Genomic DNA, 21,809 nt, shown 5'->3' on the forward strand with positions numbered 1-21,809 from the left:
TTCTTAAAATGGCCATAGCTTGAAAAATTGAAGTCAGAATCAGCTCAAACTTTCTACACGGCATAAGGACATCAATATGTATCAGAAAATGTAATAAAAATTTGGAATGATTTTTCGGCCATTTTTTGGAAAAAACCATGGGCTATAGCCTTGGGTATTTTTCAGATTTTTGACGTTTTCTTAAATAGGCTGTAACTTGAAAAATTCAAGTCGGAATCATCTCAAACTTGCTACACAGCATAAGGGCATCAATATGTATCAGAAAATGTAATAAAAATTTGGAATGATTTTTCGGCCATTTTTTGGAAAAAACCATGGGCTATAGCCTTGGGTATTTTCAGATTTTTGACGTTTTCTTAAAATGGCCATAGCTTGAAAAATTGAAGTCAGAATCAGCTCAAACTTTCTACACGGCATAAGGACATCAATATGTATCAGAAAATGTAATAAAAATTTGGAATGATTTTTCGGCCATTTTTTGGAAAAAAACCATGGGCTATAGCCTTGGGTATTTTTCAGATTTTTGACGTTTTCTTAAATAGGCTGTAACTTGAAAAATTCAAGTTGGAATCATCTCAAACTTGCTACACATCATAAGGGCATCAATATGTATCAGAAAATGTAATAAAAATTTGCCGTAATTTTGAAGCCATTTTTTGGAAAAAACCATGGGCTATAGCCTTTGATTTAAAAAATTACTTGTTTAAAAAATTTTCCTCAAGAGTTTCCAGCTATGCATGTACATTTAAGTGCATGTACCTCAAGCTGGCGTATTCTTCTCTTTGAAGTTGTAACTGGATCAACTCGTCCTGCAGGGACTGCTGGGCTAGTTCTTGATGCACCTGTTGTCTAGGGGTGTGGCCAAAAGATGAACCATCAGTTACACTGCAGTACATGTACTTACTCTTGTAACTGTATTATTAATAATTCTTTATTCTTAATTTCATCTCTCAGTGCCAAAACTTCCTCCTGATACATCAGCTGTTTCTTCTGTAGCTCTTCCTTCAAGATCTCTTGTTCCAGTTCCGTCTTACGGTCGTGTTGGGCAGCAGTCAAACTCTCCCTCTCCTTCCCCCTCAGTCCGAGTAGCTGCTCGTTCAACTCAATCAGAGCCTTTTCCAGCTCCTCCTTCTCCTCCCTCACCTCCTCCACACTGACCTTGAGCAGGTCAGACTGGGTCTTCAGATCAGAGTACTTCAGTCTACAAGAGTTCAGTTCCTTGAGTGATGTGTCAGCATGTTGTCTGGCTTCTCTCTCGGACTCCTCCAGGATGTTCCTCTGCTCCACTAGTGAACGAGCCTCAATTCGAATATTAGAAAAATAACTCCTCAAGTTTGAATAATCTCCTTCAGAAAGATCATCAGAATTATTCAGTGACTACAAAATTATAAAAATAATATAATTATATTTGTTAAAAAAGGACACTTCCAACTTTCTACATAGCAAAAGGATGTATTATTATTATTATTATTATTATTATTATTATTATTATTATTATTATTATTATTATTATTATTATTATTATTATTATTATTATTATTATTGTTATTTTACTATTAATTTTTCTTCTTGTTTCGTTCCAAGTATGTCTCCCATCTCTCCCATGTCCCTACAGAGGTTGCCTAGCAACAGTCTCCGCCTCTTATCATCTGACTTGAGTCCCTCCATTAGTTCATTAATTTCCCGATCCTTGGCATCTATACTAGCCTGTAAACCAGACCCACATTAATTAATTACTAAGCTCCACCCATGTTAATTAATAAAGCCACACCCTCACCTTCAATACATTATTCTCAGTTATCATTGCTTCATTCTCATTGGTCAGTTCCTTTATTTGAGTGTCTTTGCTATCGTAAGACGTTGCTAGTTCTTCTAGAGCTTGCATCACCTCCTGGACCTCCTCCTGTGAGTGAACCAGCTCTCTCTCAACGCTGGACATCTATACATGTACATGTACGTATAACGTATATGTAATAAGGACAATATAAATACATGTACATGTACAGGTGAAACTGTTTTTCACACTTAAAGTCAAAATAATTTTAAAAAGATAGACAATACAATAATAATTTGAAGGACAAAAAGATAACATACATGTATTTCCATCCTACCTACTCCCTCTCCCACCTCTCTCCCTCCCTCCCTCCCTCTCTCCCTTCCTCTCCCTTCCTCTCCCTCCCTCCCTCCCTCCCTTCCTCCCTCCCTCTCCCTCCCTCCCCCACCTCTCTCCCTTCCTCCCTTCTTCTCTATCCCTCCCCCACCCTTCTCTCTCCCTCCCTCCCTCTCCCTTCCCCTCCCTCCCTCCCTCCTTCTCCATTACTTGTTCCTGTAGTTTCATTGTTTCTTCTTGTGATGTTTCCAGTAGTAGGTTCATTTCTTTCAGTGAAAGTGAAAGTGCTTCTACTTTTTGAGTTTGTTGATGTATTTCCTCATCCTATTAGGTATCGTTATAAGCCACACCTCCAGACCAAACCCACCTTATCGTCCAGTTGCTGATACAGTTTAGATCTTTCAGCCTCAAACTCTTTTGCTGACAATGCACTAATACTACTGGCCCCTCCCCCTTGCTCTAGAGGCTGGGTGGGTGTGGCTGTGGTTAAGGAGGCAGAGTCAACAGGGAGTGATGATGGGGCTTTAATTGGAAACTGTTCATCAATGGGTACTGCATCACCTAGTTATTAATAGTTATTAATGTTACTAATGATACTGATTAATTATCAATTAGTTATTAATAGTTATTAATAGTTATTACCTGCTCTCCATCTTGTCAGTTCTTTAGTATATACTTGTATCAATGCCTTCAGTTTATCACATTCTTCCTTTTGCCTCTCGTATCTCTTACGCCATTCCTCTATCAATCCATTAATTAATATTATCAATTAATTAAACAATGTACCTGCTGTTAGTTCTATATTAACCTCCACTTTATTTTTAATCATTTTGGCCCTGGAAAATACCAACAATAAGCAACAATAAACAACAATAAACAACATTAAACAACAATAAACAATAACAATAAACAACAATACCTTTCTCCAAACAGTAGAGTCCCTTTAGTTTCAGACTCGTTAGACCCAGAGGGTGAGCAGCAGATGATTAGTGTTGTACGAGCATTACCTCCTAAAGACTCTTGAAGGACCCTCGTGAGCTTACTGTCACGATAAGGTATGTGGGACTTCTATCATTAATAATAACAATTTATTTAATTTATTACTTAGTTAACGTACTGATCCTTCTGATAGTTTTGATATAACATTGCTCAGAGCTAGTAAAGATTTATTGATCGTCTTAGCTTCGTCCAAAGTTAGCCCTTGAGCATTAGTCTTCTCAACCTGCAGGGGAGGGGGGAGGGAGGGAGGGAGGGAGGGAGGGAGGGAGGGAGGGAGGGAGGGAGGGAGGGGGAGAGGGAGGAAGGGAGGAAGGGAGGGAGGGAGGGAGGGAGGGGGAGGAAGGGAGGGAGGGAGAGGTAACAAGAATTAAACAGGATGTGAAAACTACCTTTTCTGATCCAGCCAGATCAACTAGAAACAGTTTACCAGTTAAAGTTTTTTGTGTTTCTTTGTGAACTTGTTTTATCGAAATAAGAAAGATGGCATGACTTCGTGAGCTATGAGCATTCATATCTACTCGTAAAACATGATCTGATCATATGACAGTCATGTGACTGACTAGTTACTGATACATGTCTATTGGACTTTCCTTCCTCAATTGTAGCCAGTACTTCTTCAGGTATGGTAACAAACCTCTCGGTCACACCCTGTGTCAATACAATAACTCAATAACCTTTAATTAATTAATAATACCTTGACATAAGGAACCTTCTGCTTGTTCTCGTGTATCGGTAGATTGACCTTAGTTACTAAAGGGTTAAATACTGACCGGAGTTATTGACCACACCCACTTACTGTCAAGAAGGTCCCGTACCTTCTCCATGTACAACTCAAAGTAAGACACCTAAAGTGGGCGGAGCTTCAGCATAAAGACAATCTCTCGTTACCTTTATATGAAACTCAAGATTTGAATCCATCTCATAAATCTGATCAAATAAATCATAAATGATTCTTGGAATGATCCCTCTCGTGTTAACATCATCAAGATCACCCTAGCACAGATCAGTGTTATATCAGTGTTAACACAAATCAGTGTTACATCATATCAGTGTTAACACAGATCCCATACCTCCATTGTGTGAGTCTTTCCACTTGAAGTTTGTCCGTAAGCAAATATGGTAGCATTGTAACCTGACAGTACATCTGGAGGGGGAGGGGTAGGAGGGAGTGGTCAGTATAGTCAATTACTGATGCACTGTAGTGTTACCTTTCACCAGTGGTTGGGCAGTCGCTGTATAAACTTGTTCTTGAGTTGAGTCGTGCCGTAAAACACTATCATACTGAAACGTCTTATTCTAACAATAATAATAATAATAATAATAATAATAATAATAATAATAATAATAATAATAATGATGATAATAAATATTAATTAATTAATAACTTACTCCAACTGTGACTACATTAGTTGTTGGGAAACCAACCACAAATGAATTACCAGCTGCCTTCTCCTTCCCATTGAGTGGCCTCACTCTACACACCACCTTTATACAGTAAGAGGAATCCGCCATAGGAGGGACTCTCTTTCCCGCGAACACCCGGGCTAAGCTTATTCTAATTAAAGAGCACTCCAAAGTATACAAAAAGCAGGAAACTAAGAAATACGGATTGGTTAGATCTGTACAGAAGAAATACAGAGATTCAGAGTTTACGGTGTAGGTGGAGTTTGCTAATTTAACCCTTTACCTTAAAAAAAGATGGCAGTAACTCTTTTGTTTTGTAAGGCAAAGGTTTCCAGTTTTGTTTATCAGTTACTGTACTTATAGTGTCCTGTTTAGTGATCGGAGCCAGTTTAGAACCAGTTAGGATCAAGATAGTTGATGCTCCTCATCATAACAGACACTATTCATCCCCCACTAGGTACAGTGCCCATTCAATATGTATGATATATCACCTTTTGAACATTATACTGTCAGTACTAGGAAGCTAATGTTGAGAGGTCCCCCAGCTCCTATCTCAGGACCACCTCATCTTAAAGCATTAGCTGGGGAGTGCTATCAAACAAGATATAAGAAGTATCTTATATAAACATTGAATAATATAACTACCCTCTTATAGTTATGCTTATGACGTGTGCCCATTTTTTAATGTGACACAGAAGGAAGAAACAGGAATGTGGAACCGCTTCCATGGAGTATTAGGGTATGGCCATTTTTGATATGGCCTTGTTTATTATTATTATTATTATTATTATTATTATTATTATTATTATTATTATTATTATTATTATTAATTTAGTGTGTGGAGGGAATGGGTCATTGAAGGTGACAGGTTTGTTGGAATGAGGTTTGCCCTTGGAGAGAAGTGTGGTAGAACTGACAGAGAAGCAAAAGTAAAGAGTTGAGAATTAGTGTTGTACAAGAATTATGTCCTCCTCTCCTTAATCTTTATGTAGATATTGTTCAAGTGTAGCATTATAACTAAACTGACAAACATCACTGAACCAAGCACTTGTAAGTATACTATATGGCTATGGACTCCACTGGCCTGTTTCAAAGGAGCCATGCAAGGTATGAGTCACACTATAATGACACACTAGAGAGAGATACTCTCTCTCTCCTCATAGTGTACAGAGTATTCACACCAAAACAGATCAATGAATGGGATGAGATAAACCATGAGTTTCATTCAGACCTGATCACAAAGCAAGGACTTATGAAGAAGAGAAGAGAGCTCCTCTTATCAGCTGGACTCTATTATAATTTCAGTAAAGATGAAGAGTATATTAGCAATGAACATATGCCTGTAGCAGCCAGTTATGGTAATACTGCAAAAAATAATCCAGGTAATTAATAATTAATTGATTAATTATTAATTAATTATTGTTTATTAGGTTACAGTGTCTCATCTTGTCATGTGGTAAGGATTAGAGGGAGAGAGAGCTAGAGGAAGAGAGGGGGAGGGAAGGGAAGGGAAGGGAAGTGGTAATTAGTTGCTATTACTATAGGATCTTGCTAAAACTGAAGAAGAATTAAAGAAAATGAAGTTAAAATTGGAAGCTTTTGAGAAAATACTTGATCAGAATCCATCACTGAAGATACAGATTAATACATTAATGAGTGCAAGCAACCACACAAATAATACTGGACAGAATAGGAGCACTGATCAAGGAAATCAAGTTAATGATCTACAAAAAGAAGGAAATGATCAACAAAATCAAGCTAATAATCGAGTTAATGGTCAACACAATCAAGGGGATGGTAAACAAAATCAGGAAAATGAAGTTAATGATGGAGTCAATGGTGGACGAAATCAAGTTAACGGTCAACAAAATCAAGTTAATGATCAACCAGTGATTTCACATGATGACATACTTCAAAATCCAATCAATTTGGATCAAAATCGGGAAAGAAATCATGTTAATCAGCGATATGGTGATACTTCTGATCATAAAAAGCTGAAGCAAATAAAAGAATCTCTAAAATAATTTAAAATACGTTTATTTTGTACATTATTTATTAATTTTAACACTACAAGCCACTCCTACTATCGCCCACTTATGTAATAACTAGCCCTGCCCATAAACAACTCATCTTAAAATGGATCCTCCTAGCTATGCTGAGGGAAGGTACAAGGATGGGTTGGAGTGTGCCCGTAGAGCCACACTCTACGACCAGCAGAAAGACTACAGGCCAGCCCTCACCTTTTACTGTGAAGCAGCTGAAGCTTTGAACCAATCCTGCGACCTTGAGCCAAGTTATACTCATGTACTGCCGAGGGTACAGGAATACATGAGGAGAGCTCACCAGATTAGAGAATACCTAGAAACTAAAGGAGACACTGAACGTGAGTATACCTACTGATATTAATGTAATAGACAATGGCTCAATCATTAGGCTCTTTGAAGAGATCATCAAGCAAAGAGAGTGTACGTTAACAGGATAAGCACAGAGTACTTGTAATATGGACCCTCCCTCCCCCCACAGGGTGCAATGAGACAGCTGGAGTATCTCATTGAAGTGGCTCTTGGTCTGGACGAGGAGAAGAGATACAATGAAGCTGAGAAGACGTACACCAGTTCAGTACAAATGGCAATACAACTGGTAGTGTAGTACATGATGATAGACATTGAACCATCAGCCACTCCCTCTCTCTCTCTCTCTCCCTCTCTCTCTCTAGCAAGAGCTACTCTTGAGTGATTCTGAGAAAAGAAAAGTAACTAAACTAACCCAACAAGCAGTGGAGAGGTAACACCCCTTGTTGCCATGGTTACTAGTTATGTCATACGTAGATTGGAAGAGATTCAGAAACTAAAGGTAGCCACTGGGTCCGGTAAAGGATCAAAATTGAGTGACATACCGGACCCCCCTAAAGGTTCCCCTCTATCATCAGACGAAGAGGAGGAGGAAGAGGATAAACGACCGGCTAAACCAGTCAAACAGCATCAAGTAACTGATTCTAACTCATACTATATAACCATCCTCTCAGTCTACTCTTCCTAAAATGCCATTGGTCAGTTTCTTGGACGCTGATAAAGTTCACAAGTTTGATGCTTATAGTTCACCATCTTCATCTCTCTCATCAACTGGAGGGGGCGGGGCCAAGCCAGGAGGAGCTAGTGGACAATCACCTCCAGGAAGAAATAAAGACAGACTGTCAGAAAAAGAAATGAAAATATTAAAGTTAGTTGATTTATTATTATTATTATTATCATTATAACAATCAAAGGATTAATTCTAAAATAAATGGAGTTGTTTATCTACCTTGGAATGATTCTGATTTGTCAGAGTTGAGAACAGTGTCAGCTCTACCAATGGATTACGTTGATCCTGATGGACTCCCTAAACTAGCAGAGAAACAAAAAGCAAGACTAGCAGGATGGCAACGCCCAGGAGAGATCTGTGATAACCCAAAAATGTGTCACTTAATATCTAGTCTATCAATAAAACAAGTAATAATAATAATAATAATAATAATAATAATAATAATAATAATAATAATAATAATAATAATAATAATAATAATAATAATAATAATAATAATAATAATAATAATAATAATAATAATAATAATAATAATAATAATAACGTCATTGTCCTTCTCTAGACAATGATTGGTGATTGTTCATTTGTTGCTTCACTTGGTGTGTGTGCGGACTATGAGAGAAGATTTAAAAGAAAATTAATTACGAGGTACCTGTACATGTAACCAGACAGGATATCTATTAGAAATTATCATAAAATGGAGAATTCCTTACTTTTCATTATTGGCAAGATAGTGCAGTCTTTACTGTTCACTTTATTCTTATTTCTAGTTGTATTTTCCCTCAGAATCGTCACAAGGAGCCAATAATAAACCCAAACGGAAAGTATCTCATTAAACTATTCTTGAACGGTTGCCGGAGAAAGGTAATAGTCATGTGACTTTCATGTGACACATACATGTACATGTATATACATACAGGTGGTGATTGACGACCTCCTCCCTGTGGATGGATACTCTAATATCCTTGGATCTTACTCTAACAGTCGGGACGAGTTCTGGGTCAGTTTATTAGAGAAAGCATACATGAAGGTAAGGGGCGGGGCTGGTAGGAGGGGCTTACTCCATTACAACAGGTTATGGGTGGGTACGACTTTCCAGGATCAAGCTCAGTAAGTACTCATCATCATTATTATTATTATTATTATTATTATTATTATTATTATTATTATTATTATTATTATTATTAATTACCAAAGAATAATGATTTACATGCTTTAACTGGTTGGATTCCGGAAAGAATTGACATCAAAGAATCAAATAAAGACAAAACCTTTAAAATGCTTGAAGCTAAACTGAAAGCAGGTGAACCAAACCTCATTAATATTCATTGAGGCTCATTAATATTCATAGGTAGTGCCCTTGTTACCATGGGAACGGGTCCCTTGACTAAGGAAGAGTCTGAGCGAACTGGCCTAGTCCCAACTCATGCTTATGCTGTACTGAGAGTTACTGAAACCTGCGGAGTGAGACTCCTACAACTGAAGAACCCATGGAGCGAGAAGAGATGGAAAGTAATTATTAATAATTAATTAATTAATTAATTAATTGATTCATTAGGGCAGTTTCTCTGAAAGAGATGCAACTAACTGGACTCCGGAGCTTAAGAGAGCTCTCAATTATGACCAATCACTTGCACTTCAGGTTGATAACGGTAATTAAACAAAGCCACACCTACAATAATTGACCACACCCATTACAGGTGTGTTCTGGATAGACTGGACGGCAGTCTGTCGGTTTTATGATACCTTGTACATGAACTGGGACCCAGAAATGTTCCACCATAAGTACACGATACACGAGTGAGTTATGCTATACATCAAACCTGCCAGCAGTAACTTTATCCATCATTAGCTGTTGGGCCCCAGGTGAAGTGGAGAAGGATCTGTATAATATAAGTATGTATTAATGTTTGTGTATAGCCACACCTCTAACCCGCCCCCTCAGGTAATAACCCTCAATATTCACTGACTGTTAATGCACCAGAGAATGGAGGGACAACCTGGATACTGCTGTCCAGACACATCACAACCAAAGTACATTATTTAATTATTTATTTTATTTATTCTTGCTTAGAGTGACTTTGCCAAAAATGAAAAGTTCATTACACTTCATGTTGTGTCTTCTAATGGACATCGCCAATACCTCCCACCTGGTAAACAATTAATTAATTGATGACATTAATTAATAACTCCTCACTAATCAACAGATAAATACGTTCACATGGGGGTTAAAATTAACACCCCACATTATCTTGTTAAATTGAACGGACTGTCCCAAGGATCCCATAGCTACACAGTGATAGTCTCACAGCTTGAGAGCCTCAGTCAGATATACTACACTATAAAGGTAATGAGGGGGAGGGGCTTGGGGAGGAGTCTCTTTTTTAAAATTTAAATGTATATAGGTATATTCAACTTGTAAGTTTGTGTTCCGTCAAGTACCAGCTGTGTACAATCAATCCAAAGAAGTGAGCTAGTATCAGATAATGATGACATCATTATTAGTAACCATGTACTATTATAGCTGAGGGGTCAGTGGAAGGTCAATAATCCCAGACCCAGTTTCAAACTAACAATAATATCAAATACTGCTGCTGCAATGGTACAGATCAAGGGACCAAGGTATCACGAAATAATATTTATTATTATTATTATTATTATTATTATTATTATTATTATTATTATTATTATTATTATTATTATTATTATTATTATTATTATTATTATTATTATTATTATTATTATTATTATTATTATTATTATTATTATTATTATTATTATTATTATTATTATTATTATTATTATTATTATTATTATTATTATTAGAAAATATGGTGTTTGGATCGGTGTCCATTCTACTACTCAATCCTATCACAAAGATACAGGAGTAGCTAGGTAATAACTATTAATAACTATTAATAATTATTAATAACTTGTAGGCGTGGCTTTAATGTGCTTCAATTGGGTACTGTGCTAGCTGGAGACTACATTGTTACCGTGGCAACTTATCCAGAGGGGCAAGAGGGTCCATTTTTTATTAAAGTTTGTACTGATGGAGCATTCAACCTTGAGCCCAATGACTAACAGCAACCATCATATTATTATAATTATTATTATATATACATGCATCTATTAACAGCTGTTTATTTTGCTGCAATCATTGTCTTTCTCTTCAGAATATTTTTATCCATTTATAAGAAACACTAACAGCACTTGATTCAGAATGTCATGTCTCTGACTTGCAATTCTTAAGCAACTTCAAAAATTCATAAAAGTTCCAAATGTTACCAGAATCAGCTCAAACTTTCTACGCAGCATAAAAACGTGTATATGTATCAGGTAATTCAGGAATTCTCTACTTTCATTTTTGATAGACAAACTGCGACATTAATTATGCGTGGGTGTTACATTCCAGCCCCACCCCTTAGCAACAGTTTCCCGCGATTACCCGGGAGAGAACAGCAATGGTTGAAACTGCTGTACGGCCCAGACCTCATTTCTCTACTTTCCTCCTCAGCGATGCCAACGCTGGAGGAGACGGGCTCTCCTTTCATGAATACAAGAGACTCCTCCGCTCACAAAGAGTGAGTTTACTTCAGGAGAAGCAGTCTCGTTCAAGAGTCCCTGGCTATAAATGGAGCCTCCCTCCTAAAGATTGTTCTAGAGTACTGACTAGAGGGAACAAGACTGAAGATAAAGGAATCCAAACCAGCAGCACTAATGAAGAGAAGGAACTAACTGAGGAAGGAGCGGATCAAAATAAAGAGCTAGTAGACTATCCGCAAACTGTAACTGATCATAAAAATGGTATGACAGGAAGATGTCTATTGCAGTAAATATCAACCCTTCCCCTCCTTCTCTCTCTCTAGTTTGCATTATTCCTCCTCCAGTCACTAATTTAACATCACGTGAAGCAAGGAGGCTGAAGTCGGGTGCAAGATCTGCAGTAACAGCAAGAGTGATGGTTAAACCTAGTGGCTATCATGATACAGCCAGACCACAGACAGCAAGATGTATTGGAGGAGACACAAGAGATGAAGCAAAGGAAGAAGAGTATGAGAGGAGTGAAGAGTATGGGCCTCCCTGGAAAATGCCTGGAAGCAATGAAAGCGCAGTAAGTGGAAATAAGTGAAAATAAGCAGCATCATTAATAATAATTAATAGGTGGTTGATGTTGATAAGTTGTTGCATTCTTATCGTTGGGATAGTTCAACTAAAAGGTAAGTGGTATATGCATCCCATTGCACAACACTAACATTATCAATATGAATCATTATTTACTATGAATAGTATACTTAGTATGAATAATATACTTGGTATGAATATAATCATTATAGAGGCTACAATGAGGTGCCATGGGATAACAAGTTACCTCCAGGAACACTGCACAGTCCATCAAACACATCAATACTCTCCCTCCCTGATCCAGTCTCTCTGAGGTTCACCAACAAAAGGAATGAGCTCTATCCCAGCCAATGGCAGGTGAGGATGATAATGGTGATATATACAGGACTGGACACAACCTCCTTTCCTTTAATCCAACCTTTTCTGTTAATATCTTTTCTTTTAATAGTCATTGGGTAGTGCTTGGGATGGAGTGCAGAGTAGAAATGGTTTTACTTCACTTAACAATTCATTGTATGGTATTATTATTATTATATAAATTATTAATTATCATTGCAGTTTCTCACCATTCAAAAATACACTACATGTACCAGGATACTCGTAAGTTCATTAATATTCATGTAAATGTAACCACACCCACCACCAGGGGACACACGTTTGGCGAGCCTGACAGGATTAATGGAGACTTTGCAGCTGTAGCTATACAGAGGAAGACACCTCATCCAACCAGCACATCAAAGTGAGAATTTAACACAATCATCACCAGTAATTAGTAGTAATTTATAACTATCATTATTATCATTATTATTGCTAGGAAGCCCAATATTCCTGGATATACAGGTTGCTCTCATTGGTCTAATGATAGAGAAGCACTGAGTAGATTACCTCAACCAAACCAATACACCATTGACTTCACTAAAAGGTACTTACCTGTGTATGCAGGAGCATAAACCTTATCCTTGTCATCCAATATTTGCTTTCATTTCATGACTGCATGCTAATCACTGGAAACTGGTCTATACTGCAATAGACCTAATAGTGATACCATTACTAATAATTGATGACACTTACTCTTGGATTCTCCGTAGGTCAGTGCCTGCTCCAGATTATAAATGTTCTCCATTTGTTCGAACCAGTCCTCTATCTAAAATGATAACACTAGTCTCTCCATTCAATCCTTACAATAAAATAGAACACAATGATTATTAAATTATTAACTTAATTTATCATTAAATATTATATTAGTTCACTAGTATTACATGTATTTTCCAACAGTTGCCAATTTTTTGAAACAAAAAATTAGAAAAAAACTCTTCAAAAATTACACGAAAAATGATACAAAATAAGTAATAATTAATAATAATAATAATAATAATAATTGTGAGATAATAACACATTGCTCTTTATAACAACAATAATAATAATAAAATAATAATAATAATAATAATTGCCTGGTAAATACGAAACCTCATTTACTAAAGACTTTGCTAGTCTCAGTCAGAAAAGTGTCCACAATGTTATTTTGTACTGGCATTAGAGTAGCCATCTCTATTGAGTCAACCTCAGCTCTCATGAGAGTAGGACCAAAGACAATGGATACATTAGTTGATAGCATCTTGTTCACATGACCATGCTCAACAACCCTAAAGCAAGTGATAATGCATCAGGAAATGTAAGAAAGAGAGAGAACTCTCTCTTTTTCAATTTTGGCAAAATTTGGCCAAAACCACTGTACTATAGTACAGGGACTTAGACCTGATTTTGGAGCAACTTTTAAAATCCATAAAAAAATCAAACTTCATTGGAATTAGTTTAAATTTTCTACACAACATAAGTACATGTATATGTATCAGGGAATGTAATTAAACTGAGGAATTTTCTACTTGTCAATTTTGGCAAAATTTGACAAAAATCCCTGTACTATAGTACAGGGACTTGGACCTGATTTTGGAGCAACTTTTAAAATCCATAAAAAATCCAAACTTCATTGGAATTACTTTAAACTTTCTACACAACATAAGTACATGTATATGTATCAGGGAATGTAATAAAACTGAGGAATTTTCTACTTGTCAATTTTGGCAAAATTTGACAAAAATCCCTGTACTATAGTACAGGGACTTTTGTCCGATTTCGGAGCAACTTTAAAAAATCATAAAATCCAAACTTGATTGGAATTAGCTCAAACTTTCTACACAACATAAGAACATCTATACGTATCAGGAAAAATTATAAAAATGGAGAATTCTTCACTTTTCATTTTTGGCAAAATTTGACCAAAATTCCTGTACTATAGTACAGGGACTTTTGTCCGATTTCGGAGCAACTTTAAAAATTCATAAAAAATTTAAACTTGATCGGAACTAGTTTAAACTTTCTGCACAACATAAGAACATGTATATGTATCAGAAAATGTAATAAAATTGGAGAATTCTCTCCTTTTCAATTTGGTGAAATTTGGCCAAAGACTCAATTCTTAATTGAGTAACTTCAAATTGTTATTCTCAGATAAATGAGTATCAATACCAAACGTACTTCCTTAAGTGAATGACAAGTGTCTTCAGTGTCTGGTAGTGAGCCTCTGGTAGTTTATCCAATTCACTTCTAATTGCCAGTAACCTCTTCTCTGCCGGCTGTGTTCCTATGGCAACAATAAGTGTGACCACACCCACAACAATCCTTACTTGCTGCATCGATGAGAGACCGAAACTGGCGGAAAGGAATAATAGGATCAGGTAGTTCCCTGAGGTAGAGTTTAAGACATCCTGTTATTATATTGACATCAGCCCATTCGGGGGAACTAAGGTCAACATCTGGTTCTATATAAGGAAGCATTGTCATTGGTCTATTTTTAGTAACTTCATTCATTCAATCATGCATTAACTTGTTCTATTTTTAGTAACATACTTTCCTCCACTAGGTATCTCAGTTTCTGTACTTGGGCAGCATTCCCTGAGAGTCGATAGAGTCCAACAGTTTCCAGTCCCTTCCTCTCAATGTGTTGGATGAAGTGTATCATAAACTTGGGGACTGTCCCTCTCTCCCTCTCAACAAGACTTGTCAACTCACAACCAAAAACGCTCTCTAAAATAAATAAACAAATAAATAAATAAACAAATAAAGAAACAAGTAAATAAACATATACCTTGCATTATTCCTGTTTTCTTGAGCAGTTCCACTTGAGGCCTTCGAGCTATGAGGTTCTTTAGTCTACCTTTGATACGAACTGAGAAAGGAAGGAGTGTCATTATCATTATCATCATCATCATTATTATTATCATTATACCTGTTTTCTCAGCTCCAGTGTAAGATTCATAATCATCCAACACGTCATCTTCATCAATGCCTATTAAAGGAGGTGTGGCCAGTATGTACATATTTAATTAATTAAATATTCTTATACCTCTAGGTAAACTTTCCTTTCTATTAGGAAACTTTAATTGAGTGGGCGGGGACCCGTCAGACGCCTCTTTAAGGAAAGCACTGTATTTACTGGGGTTCTTCTTACAGTCGTCATTCTGTGAACAAAGGAAAAAATAAATAAATGAATGAATAATTGAACATACGGTGAGGTCAATCGCTGCCTGTATTGATGCATACCAGTCATTAAACATTGGAGCTGAATCAGCTTGTAAGTAAAACTGTTCACTGGATACAGTTGATGTTACCTTTTGGGGGAGGGGCATTAGTCATTAATTAATTAATATTATTATTACTTACTAAAATAACATTTTTTCTTTTATCTTTAGGAGTTGCTGCACTCAGCACTGATTGGACCAGCTGAAACACACCATAAGGTTTAACACCAGGCTACAGGAAGAGATTAACAATACATGTACAGTGTATAATAACATAAAATTACGTTGTCCTTTGTTCTGTGGTCGGCGTAAAAAGTTAAAGTGTTTCCATCAAGAACAGCGCACTGCTTCAACCATTTATCATTCTTGATTCTAAAATGGAGGAAAGAAATATTAATAATTATTTAGTAAATAATTATTAATTACTTCTTTCCACCAGCTTCTACCAGTCTCTTCTTATGGAGGTACCCTTGCTTCTTCTACAATAAAAGGAACATGTGAAGGTCATGTGACATACATGTGACGTACATGTGACGTTAATCTTGATGAGAGTATATCCACATCCTGACTGGACACTCCCCCCACTGGGAGGGAACTCCGTGAGTCCAACTTAGCATGTTCTCTGATATTAGCCAAAGGAGCGGCCACACCCCCTGACACACCCCCAATACCGTCATCCTCAGACACTGTCCTCACTCTCTTCTATACATTATACATTATACATGTAAACCATACATACATGTACATGTATACATACACATACATGTACATATTCATTATTATACACGTATACATTACTTTTACAGACATTAGGCATGCAGCATGTACATGTACAGTAAGTCAGTAATAGGTCGTAATTTTGGAGGAGAGGGTTTAATTTAGTGAATTTGTGTCCTCCTCCTAAATCACCAAAAGGACATTACATGTACATGTAGACGTACGTGATGGTCAAGTGAAGAGGTTGCTGAAGGAAGGAGGTGGTCATAGACAATGTCCGATTGAGATCTTGATGGCTCCACTGTGGACTAAAGGAGGGATTGGTTCATTAACAGTACAGAGCCAGTAATACTCACAGCAGGTGGGTAATGATCAACTACTGGCAGGTCCTTTAATCGTATGCTAGAGTCACTTGTGTTATAATAATAATAACCTTGATCATCTTTACCCAGCCCCCACTGTATTAACGAGATATAACATTAATTAAAAGTGTGGGCGTACCTTCTCTCCTGTCCTGCAGTTGGTATACACAGGAACCTGAGTGAATGAATTAATCTCCTTCGTCCACCCCCTGGGGGCCACCCTCTATAAAGGCGGGGGTTAAAGGGGTGTGGTTATAATGTAACTTACATCTCTTGGTTCATTGGTTCCAGACTGAGGGGGCGGGGCTGTAGTGGTGGGTGTGGTCACTGCTGGTACAGTCCACGTAGATTCATTGGTTAGTGAGTTATGGTAATAGACCCGCCCATCAGTGGTCTTGTGCTCTGTCCAGCCGTCAGGGAGGGGGGACACAGGGGAGGGGGTGGGGGAGGAGGTGGCTATGAGGGGAGGTCCCTGTGATAGGCTAAGAGGGTTGGGGATCTGAAATGACTTAGGGATCAACCCAGCAGGAGACTCTGTGGGCTGGAGGGAGAGAGAGAGAGAAAAGGAACAATATTGTGGAGCTGCTTGTTATGAACAATATTTTAATTATTTACAAATTTTGGCTAAAAATCCTTTTCCCAAACAAGCTGGCTTATTTTTAAAATTCGCATAACTTAATAGTTTTAGTCGGAATCAGCTCCAACTTGCTTCACAGCATAAGGACATCAATATGTACATGTACATGTATCAGAAAGTGGAATAAAAATGGAAGTTAGCCAATTTTCAAAAATAGCAGCAGGTTGTAGTTGCTTTCAGTGCCAACACAAAATATGCATACCGTATATCATGTATGTACATGTACATGCTGTATGTGTACATGTATTTTGAAAGAGAGAGGGTACATAGTGAAACTGCCAGTGATATTCATAACAGTGTAGAATGAACAACAACTTGAGTCCAAATGTATACACACTGGCCATACCTCACACAGTCGGACATACATTGCTATCATATTCTATCCACACTCCATCATGTAGACACTATACAATTGTGTACATGAAGTAATACAATAGTGGATGTGTATCAATTCTTATATCATATTTACAACTATTGATACTTGATAGTCCATGGATTCATTATTATTATTATTGTCATAGCAGTATTATTGCTTTTACAGCAATTACAACTCATTAATTATTAATAATAATAAACAGCATCTTGTACCTTATTCTTAACTTGTGGTAGGTCATACTCGTGTTGTGGTTGGGCTGGTACAGGGGCAGGGGGAGCCTGTCGCTTGTAAGACTTCCTAGCAGTCGGAGGAGCTTCTCTACTCGTGGATAAAAAAGGTGTGGCTAGAGGTGTGGCCAGCTCTTGTTCTTCAGTGACAGGAACTCCAAACGTGTTGGTAGCTTTAAAAGTGCTGACCTCCGCAGGTCTCTCCTCACTGTCTATGCAGTATGACTTGGGCCGAGAGGACGATCGTGGTTTTGGTTTGGGAGCAGGGACTAGTTTATTCCCACCAGCAGTGGGTGGGGCAGCTCCACCTCCTCCAAGTATTGGGTGATTGCCTCCTGATATAGCACTAGCTAATTGTTTTGTAAAAGATGATTCCAGCTGTTGTCTCACGTTGTCACTCTCTAATATTGTGGGAACTGATTTCCTGGGGGGTCCGCTCCCAGCCCCACCTCCAGCCCCGCCCTCATCTTCCAATAGATCAACTGATTGTGTTCTTTTCTTCACTGGTAGGGCATACCCCTGGATCCTCTCCTTTGAAATAGGACCAGCTATCACTCCACCCTCTTCTTTCTTTAACCCTTTCCTAGCCAGCCCCGGTGACACAGGTATTGCATACTCCGGCTCATTATTGACCAGTGAATGTGGCTTGTTGATTCCGTTAGCAGGTTCCCCTCCAGTGGGTGGATCTATGGCGTTACCTGTTGACTTGGTACGGACTAGTTTTGGGCTGGTCTTTGGAGGTGACTTCTTCCCAGCCCCTCCCCTCCCTGATGGGCGTGGCATACTCTCACTCTTACTAGTCTCGGTATTCATTTGTGATTTGGCTCTTTTATACTCTGCTTGAAGGTCGGACATGTTCTGATAAACGTGTGACGAAGAAGGGTCCACCTCTTTCTCAACCTTCTTCATGTAGTTTGCAGGAACATAGAGCGTCTCGCATGTTCCATTGTCTAGCCATCGTCTCACCTGCCACCAGTCAGTGTTTGAGGTATTCAGGAGCTGGAATGTGTCTCCTTTCTTAAAGGATATGGTCTTTCCTTCATACTGGTACTCGTACTTGAACTGAGCAACAATTGTAGAGGTTTCAGCTGACATCACTGGAGGAGAAAGAAAGAAATGTAATTATTATTATTTTTAGTAGTAGGTAGTAGTGTATAATTATAATTAACCTGTACAATTGATTATTGTAGAGAGTCAGTGTTATTGATGCTTATCTATTGTGTCTCTCCGTTACTTTGTTTTCTTCTATTGACTGGTACAAATAATCAGACAGACACTGACTCTGCCAAATATAATAAAACTGAGGGATACAGTACTGCCTGTTCCCTCCTCTTAGAGCCGTGGGGAGCAATAGGAGCTTATTCTACGAGGAAATATATACAAACAAAATGAGTGGGGTAGGGGCTACCAGGAGAGAGGGGGAGAAAGAGAGACAGAGAGAGAAATGGAGAGGAATTTCTGAGGGGCCGAGATTAAACCACACCCACAAACCTACTAATATACGAACTGTCAGTATACGGAGTTTTACTAATTGCCATAAATTTCTTATTATTCTGGTACATGTGCTGCTACTGCTGCATGTAAAAGAAAAATTGAAATAAAATGGTGAGTAGTGGCAATCATTATTAATTATAATTCTTAATTTCTCCCCCTCTGTCCTAATACTCTTAGGCTAATCCATTCGAGTATAACGGGTCTGCTGTGGTGGGTATGATTGGCAGTGGGTGTGTGGCTATAGCAGCTGACAGGAGACTGGGTATTCAAGGACAAACCATAGCAACAACGTTTGATAAGATATACCCCATGAATGAGAGCCTCTACATCGGGTTCTATGGACTAGCTACTGATGCTCTTACTGTGTACGTATGATGCACACGTAATGTAATGATAGGTTTATAATAATTATTATTGTTATTTTTAGTTCAAGTAGACTGAAGTATCAACTCAATTTATACCAGCTGAGGGAGAATCGTCAAATTAAACCTAAAGCATTCATGCACATGACATCAAACCTTCTCTACTCAAAAAGGTCCATTCACATTAATAATAATTATTAATGATATCAAGTTATTAATATTGAGTTATTAATAGGTTTGGTTATTATTTTGTTGAGCCAGTTATTGCTGGCCTGGATCCTGTAACTAAGGATCCTTACATAGCAACGATGGATCTGATTGGTTGTCCAATGGAAACTAAAGACTTTGTGGTGGTAGGAACATGCAGCGAACAGCTCTATGGAATGTGCGAGTCGCTATGGAAACCAGACCTGGTGAGAAATGACATTAGTAGGTGTGGTCAGTTTCGATATTCTCCCTAGGAACCAGAGGACTTGTTTGAGACCATATCTCAAGCTCTGATGAATGCAGTGGACCGTGACGCCCTCAGCGGATGGGGAGCCATTGTACATGTAATGTACGTAAACCACACCCATTTTATTAATTGACCACTCCCACTTTATTCTGTTCTAGTGAAAAGGATAAAGTTACCACAAGAACATTGAAAGCAAGAATGGACTGAAGCCACACCCAGTGTTGCACTATTAACTTATTAATAATAAATAACTGAAACTACATTAATTAATTTTTATTACTAATAATTATTATTGTTAGGTAAAATAAGTGAAGATTATTCTTCTGCTGTTAGTAGAGGGAGCTGCTGTTGGTGGAACGAGGTGTCTTTAATTTCAAATAATTCTTTATGATTACATCATACAATACAACCTGAAACCACACCCACTTAACGAGTCGTTACAATAGAACAACTCACATATATATTGCGTAATTCCGTTAAAATCAGTTGAAAACTAAAAAACACTTTCTCATCGTATTCATTGATAGCTCGGCGAAAATCAGTCTAAGTGGGTGGAGTCAGGTAACCATGGTAACAGTTTTCACTAACCAGGTGAGGATATTTTATGAGTTTCTTTAGCATTTGAGCACGACAGCTGAAATACCTGTAGTGGGTGGAGTTAGTGATGAAAACCACACCTACTTTAATTACACATACCGTGTGGTCTGATCCAAATATGAACTGGCATCAGATTCAGCTTTAGTCACTTCAGAAAGAATATCCTCCTACAAAATAACAATAATAATAATAATAACAACAACAATAACAATAATAATAATAATAACAACAACAATAACAATAATAATAAGAAGAAGAAGAATTGTGTTTACTTGAATGGATACTCCAAAGTTATTTCCATCTTCAATCTTTGGAATCATTAATTGAATCCACAGCTTTATCTAACGAGAGAGAGAGAGGGAGGGGGAGAGGGAAGAACAGTCCAATGAATGATGACAAGTCTTGTTCCTTACATTGCTGCAGTGTTTAATAACTGTTATTATCTGTGGCTTAAGATAATCAACTATTGTCTCCAGTTTCTTAATGTAATAATAATTAGTACCGCCCACACACTTAATTACTAACCGGATTACAACCAATGACCTCATTAAATGATGGAACCACTTTCTGACCTAATGAATAATAATTAATCAATTAATAGGCTCCGCCCATTCTTACCGTCAGGTTGCTGTATCAAGTTACCGTACACATCAGCTACAGTACGGTCAGTATCTAATTTACGCTTCTTACTACCCAACTAATAATAAATAAAACTTGATCAATTATTATTATAATTACTTCATTGCTGGGATCTCCGTTGCAGTTATTAGTGGGTGTGGTCAACTGGGAAGGAATATTGAGCTCACAATGAATCTGAGATGGATCAGACAATGAAAACATTGATCCCTGTAAACAACAACAATAAACAAACAACAATAAAGTCAATCATCAATTTCTAGTATCATTTACTTGCAATACTTCACCAAGTTCTTGTATTTTCTTTGGAAATACATTAATTATACTGTTCTCAGCCTGCAATACATGTATCCAACAATCAATTACATCTATTCAATTGATTACTTTATCCAGTACATCTTTCTTAAGACTCGTTACCTATAAACCACGCCCATTACATGTACATGTACTCAATACTAACCTCAGGAGCTTCTTTGGGAACATTCACAGCCATTTATACCTAATATATATACAATAAAATAATAATAAATAATATTTAAGAGAATTTACTTGTAATTCCACCTACTAGGCTACTCCCAGTACATACACGTGGGTAAAGCTCCACCCAATTTAAGACACACCTACTCATTAGATATCTAGGCCTAGCTAGG

At 37.5% G+C, this 21,809-nt stretch overlaps 7 protein-coding genes across 9 annotated transcripts in view; 4 read left to right on the top strand and 3 right to left on the bottom strand.

Annotated features, from left to right (window-relative positions):
- LOC100635976 (kinesin heavy chain-like) overlaps nucleotides 1-4,690 on the bottom strand; it is a 7,220-nt gene extending 2,530 nt beyond the window's left edge. The window contains exons 1-18 of one of the 2 annotated variants that reach the window (XM_020001327.1): nucleotides 4,499-4,690; nucleotides 4,318-4,405; nucleotides 4,180-4,253; nucleotides 3,998-4,102; nucleotides 3,906-3,954; nucleotides 3,804-3,859; nucleotides 3,670-3,757; nucleotides 3,499-3,623; nucleotides 3,228-3,332; nucleotides 3,030-3,178; nucleotides 2,897-2,946; nucleotides 2,753-2,851; nucleotides 2,478-2,671; nucleotides 2,321-2,434; nucleotides 1,778-1,939; nucleotides 1,555-1,707; nucleotides 905-1,377; nucleotides 760-849 (exon numbers count right to left, since the gene is read on the bottom strand). In XM_020001327.1, coding sequence (XP_019856886.1) covers nucleotides 760-849; nucleotides 905-1,377; nucleotides 1,555-1,707; nucleotides 1,778-1,939; nucleotides 2,321-2,434; nucleotides 2,478-2,671; nucleotides 2,753-2,851; nucleotides 2,897-2,946; nucleotides 3,030-3,178; nucleotides 3,228-3,332; nucleotides 3,499-3,623; nucleotides 3,670-3,757; nucleotides 3,804-3,859; nucleotides 3,906-3,954; nucleotides 3,998-4,102; nucleotides 4,180-4,253; nucleotides 4,318-4,405; nucleotides 4,499-4,621 — 2,297 coding nt within the window. In that variant the 5' untranslated portion in view covers nucleotides 4,622-4,690. The remainder of the gene's footprint in view (nucleotides 1-759; nucleotides 850-904; nucleotides 1,378-1,554; nucleotides 1,708-1,777; nucleotides 1,940-2,320; nucleotides 2,435-2,477; nucleotides 2,672-2,752; nucleotides 2,852-2,896; nucleotides 2,947-3,029; nucleotides 3,179-3,227; nucleotides 3,333-3,498; nucleotides 3,624-3,669; nucleotides 3,758-3,803; nucleotides 3,860-3,905; nucleotides 3,955-3,997; nucleotides 4,103-4,179; nucleotides 4,254-4,317; nucleotides 4,406-4,498) is intronic. The other variant, XM_020001321.1, reaches the window with a different exon arrangement.
- Nucleotides 4,691-4,751: 61 nt separating this feature from the next.
- LOC100636104 (N-acetylglucosamine-1-phosphotransferase subunit gamma-like) lies at nucleotides 4,752-6,578 on the top strand. The gene is made up of 9 exons (XM_011409125.2): nucleotides 4,752-4,829; nucleotides 4,877-4,970; nucleotides 5,027-5,125; nucleotides 5,169-5,252; nucleotides 5,349-5,442; nucleotides 5,506-5,620; nucleotides 5,677-5,895; nucleotides 5,944-5,969; nucleotides 6,058-6,578. The coding sequence occupies exons 1-9, from the start codon at nucleotides 4,808-4,810 to the stop codon at nucleotides 6,535-6,537; spliced, it is 1,233 nt and encodes a 410-aa protein (XP_011407427.2). The 5' UTR covers nucleotides 4,752-4,807; the 3' UTR covers nucleotides 6,538-6,578.
- Nucleotides 6,579-6,626: 48 nt separating this feature from the next.
- On the top strand, nucleotides 6,627-10,815 carry LOC100636231 (calpain-7-like). Its single transcript, XM_003383126.3, has 23 exons — nucleotides 6,627-6,896; nucleotides 6,947-6,978; nucleotides 7,037-7,153; nucleotides 7,230-7,297; nucleotides 7,342-7,498; nucleotides 7,539-7,732; nucleotides 7,779-8,001; nucleotides 8,157-8,242; nucleotides 8,365-8,458; nucleotides 8,514-8,624; nucleotides 8,669-8,704; nucleotides 8,792-8,897; nucleotides 8,946-9,106; nucleotides 9,153-9,246; nucleotides 9,295-9,394; nucleotides 9,447-9,490; nucleotides 9,540-9,628; nucleotides 9,669-9,747; nucleotides 9,802-9,941; nucleotides 10,000-10,062; nucleotides 10,119-10,216; nucleotides 10,421-10,489; nucleotides 10,534-10,815. Exons 1-23 carry the CDS (start codon nucleotides 6,650-6,652, stop codon nucleotides 10,676-10,678), a joined length of 2,553 nt encoding a protein of 850 aa, XP_003383174.1. The 5' UTR covers nucleotides 6,627-6,649; the 3' UTR covers nucleotides 10,679-10,815.
- A 213-nt stretch (nucleotides 10,816-11,028) lies between these two features.
- Nucleotides 11,029-13,040, top strand: LOC100640696 (uncharacterized). Its single transcript, XM_003383075.3, has 9 exons — nucleotides 11,029-11,401; nucleotides 11,464-11,708; nucleotides 11,759-11,814; nucleotides 11,932-12,076; nucleotides 12,168-12,232; nucleotides 12,278-12,319; nucleotides 12,366-12,458; nucleotides 12,534-12,641; nucleotides 12,808-13,040. Exons 1-9 carry the CDS (start codon nucleotides 11,059-11,061, stop codon nucleotides 12,926-12,928), a joined length of 1,218 nt encoding a protein of 405 aa, XP_003383123.1. The 5' UTR covers nucleotides 11,029-11,058; the 3' UTR covers nucleotides 12,929-13,040.
- Nucleotides 13,041-13,076: 36 nt separating this feature from the next.
- Nucleotides 13,077-19,112, bottom strand: LOC100636356 (rho GTPase-activating protein 12-like). Of its 2 annotated transcripts, XM_020001355.1 has the most exons (19): nucleotides 19,025-19,112; nucleotides 18,786-18,979; nucleotides 17,602-18,713; nucleotides 16,645-16,917; nucleotides 16,516-16,599; nucleotides 16,371-16,472; nucleotides 16,239-16,322; nucleotides 15,826-15,999; nucleotides 15,724-15,776; nucleotides 15,582-15,669; nucleotides 15,440-15,529; nucleotides 15,286-15,387; nucleotides 15,123-15,237; nucleotides 15,006-15,065; nucleotides 14,865-14,945; nucleotides 14,627-14,803; nucleotides 14,404-14,538; nucleotides 14,255-14,360; nucleotides 13,077-13,362 (listed from the first exon to the last, which is right to left on the bottom strand). In XM_020001355.1, the coding sequence occupies exons 3-19, from the start codon at nucleotides 18,709-18,711 to the stop codon at nucleotides 13,188-13,190; spliced, it is 3,009 nt and encodes a 1,002-aa protein (XP_019856914.1). In that variant the 5' UTR covers nucleotides 18,712-18,713; nucleotides 18,786-18,979; nucleotides 19,025-19,112; the 3' UTR covers nucleotides 13,077-13,187. The 2 variants fall into 2 exon arrangements, with proteins under 2 accessions (XP_019856914.1, XP_019856907.1); XM_020001348.1 differs by having other exon boundaries at nucleotides 18,786-19,103.
- Nucleotides 19,113-19,149: 37 nt separating this feature from the next.
- Nucleotides 19,150-20,244, top strand: LOC100640948 (proteasome subunit beta type-3-like). The gene is made up of 6 exons (XM_003383077.2): nucleotides 19,150-19,221; nucleotides 19,288-19,475; nucleotides 19,538-19,645; nucleotides 19,708-19,885; nucleotides 19,934-20,028; nucleotides 20,085-20,244. The coding sequence occupies exons 1-6, from the start codon at nucleotides 19,219-19,221 to the stop codon at nucleotides 20,131-20,133; spliced, it is 621 nt and encodes a 206-aa protein (XP_003383125.1). The 5' UTR covers nucleotides 19,150-19,218; the 3' UTR covers nucleotides 20,134-20,244.
- Nucleotides 20,196-21,773, bottom strand: LOC100640824 (proteasome activator complex subunit 3-like). Its single transcript, XM_020001371.1, has 13 exons — nucleotides 21,709-21,773; nucleotides 21,620-21,658; nucleotides 21,544-21,576; nucleotides 21,433-21,495; nucleotides 21,262-21,369; nucleotides 21,142-21,220; nucleotides 21,049-21,095; nucleotides 20,937-21,002; nucleotides 20,796-20,864; nucleotides 20,623-20,690; nucleotides 20,515-20,569; nucleotides 20,383-20,469; nucleotides 20,196-20,336 (listed from the first exon to the last, which is right to left on the bottom strand). Exons 2-13 carry the CDS (start codon nucleotides 21,650-21,652, stop codon nucleotides 20,256-20,258), a joined length of 789 nt encoding a protein of 262 aa, XP_019856930.1. The 5' UTR covers nucleotides 21,653-21,658; nucleotides 21,709-21,773; the 3' UTR covers nucleotides 20,196-20,255.
- Between the last annotated feature and the right edge of the window lie 36 nt (nucleotides 21,774-21,809).

The sequence above is a fragment of the Amphimedon queenslandica genome, unplaced genomic scaffold (assembly GCF_000090795.2).
Source record: "Amphimedon queenslandica unplaced genomic scaffold, v1.1 AMPQUscaffold_13514, whole genome shotgun sequence".
In the NCBI taxonomy this organism is placed as follows: domain Eukaryota; kingdom Metazoa; phylum Porifera; class Demospongiae; order Haplosclerida; family Niphatidae; genus Amphimedon; species Amphimedon queenslandica.

Bases quoted from the DNA above. Each gene is read 5' to 3' on its own strand.
- LOC100636104 (XM_011409125.2), top strand. From the start codon at position 4,808: ATGGCAGTAACTCTTTTGTTTT. The intron at 5,621-5,676 runs GTATGAGTCACA...CTCTCCTCATAG, and splicing joins TTTCAAAGGAGCCATGCAAG to TGTACAGAGTATTCACACCA. The intron at 5,896-5,943 runs GTAATTAATAAT...ATTGTTTATTAG, and splicing joins TACTGCAAAAAATAATCCAG to GTTACAGTGTCTCATCTTGT.
- LOC100636231 (XM_003383126.3), top strand. From the start codon at position 6,650: ATGGATCCTCCTAGCTATGCTGAGGGAAGGTACAAGGATGGGTTGGAG. The intron at 8,705-8,791 runs GTAAGTACTCAT...TAATTACCAAAG, and splicing joins ACTTTCCAGGATCAAGCTCA to AATAATGATTTACATGCTTT. The intron at 10,063-10,118 runs GTGAGCTAGTAT...GTACTATTATAG, and splicing joins TGTACAATCAATCCAAAGAA to CTGAGGGGTCAGTGGAAGGT.
- LOC100640696 (XM_003383075.3), top strand. From the start codon at position 11,059: ATGGTTGAAACTGCTGTACGGCCCAGACCTCATTTCTCTACTTTCCTC. The intron at 11,709-11,758 runs GTAAGTGGAAAT...AATAATTAATAG, and splicing joins CTGGAAGCAATGAAAGCGCA to GTGGTTGATGTTGATAAGTT. The intron at 12,320-12,365 runs GTAAGTTCATTA...ACCCACCACCAG, and splicing joins CTACATGTACCAGGATACTC to GGGACACACGTTTGGCGAGC.
- LOC100636356 (XM_020001355.1), bottom strand. From the start codon at position 18,711: ATGTCAGCTGAAACCTCTACAATTGTTGCTCAGTTCAAGTACGAGTAC. The intron at 16,323-16,370 runs GTGAGTATTACT...TCCCTCCTTTAG, and splicing joins TTGATCATTACCCACCTGCT to TCCACAGTGGAGCCATCAAG. The intron at 15,066-15,122 runs GTATAAGAATAT...CTCCTTTAATAG, and splicing joins AAAGGAAAGTTTACCTAGAG to GCATTGATGAAGATGACGTG.
- LOC100640948 (XM_003383077.2), top strand. The intron at 19,646-19,707 runs GTCCATTCACAT...AGTTATTAATAG, and splicing joins AACCTTCTCTACTCAAAAAG to GTTTGGTTATTATTTTGTTG. The intron at 20,029-20,084 runs GTACGTAAACCA...ATTCTGTTCTAG, and splicing joins GGAGCCATTGTACATGTAAT to TGAAAAGGATAAAGTTACCA.
- LOC100640824 (XM_020001371.1), bottom strand. From the start codon at position 21,652: ATGGCTGTGAATGTTCCCAAAGAAGCTCCTGAG. The intron at 21,003-21,048 runs GTTAGTAATTAA...TATTACATTAAG, and splicing joins AGGTCATTGGTTGTAATCCG to AAACTGGAGACAATAGTTGA. The intron at 20,470-20,514 runs GTTAGTGAAAAC...CCACCCACTTAG, and splicing joins TCATAAAATATCCTCACCTG to ACTGATTTTCGCCGAGCTAT.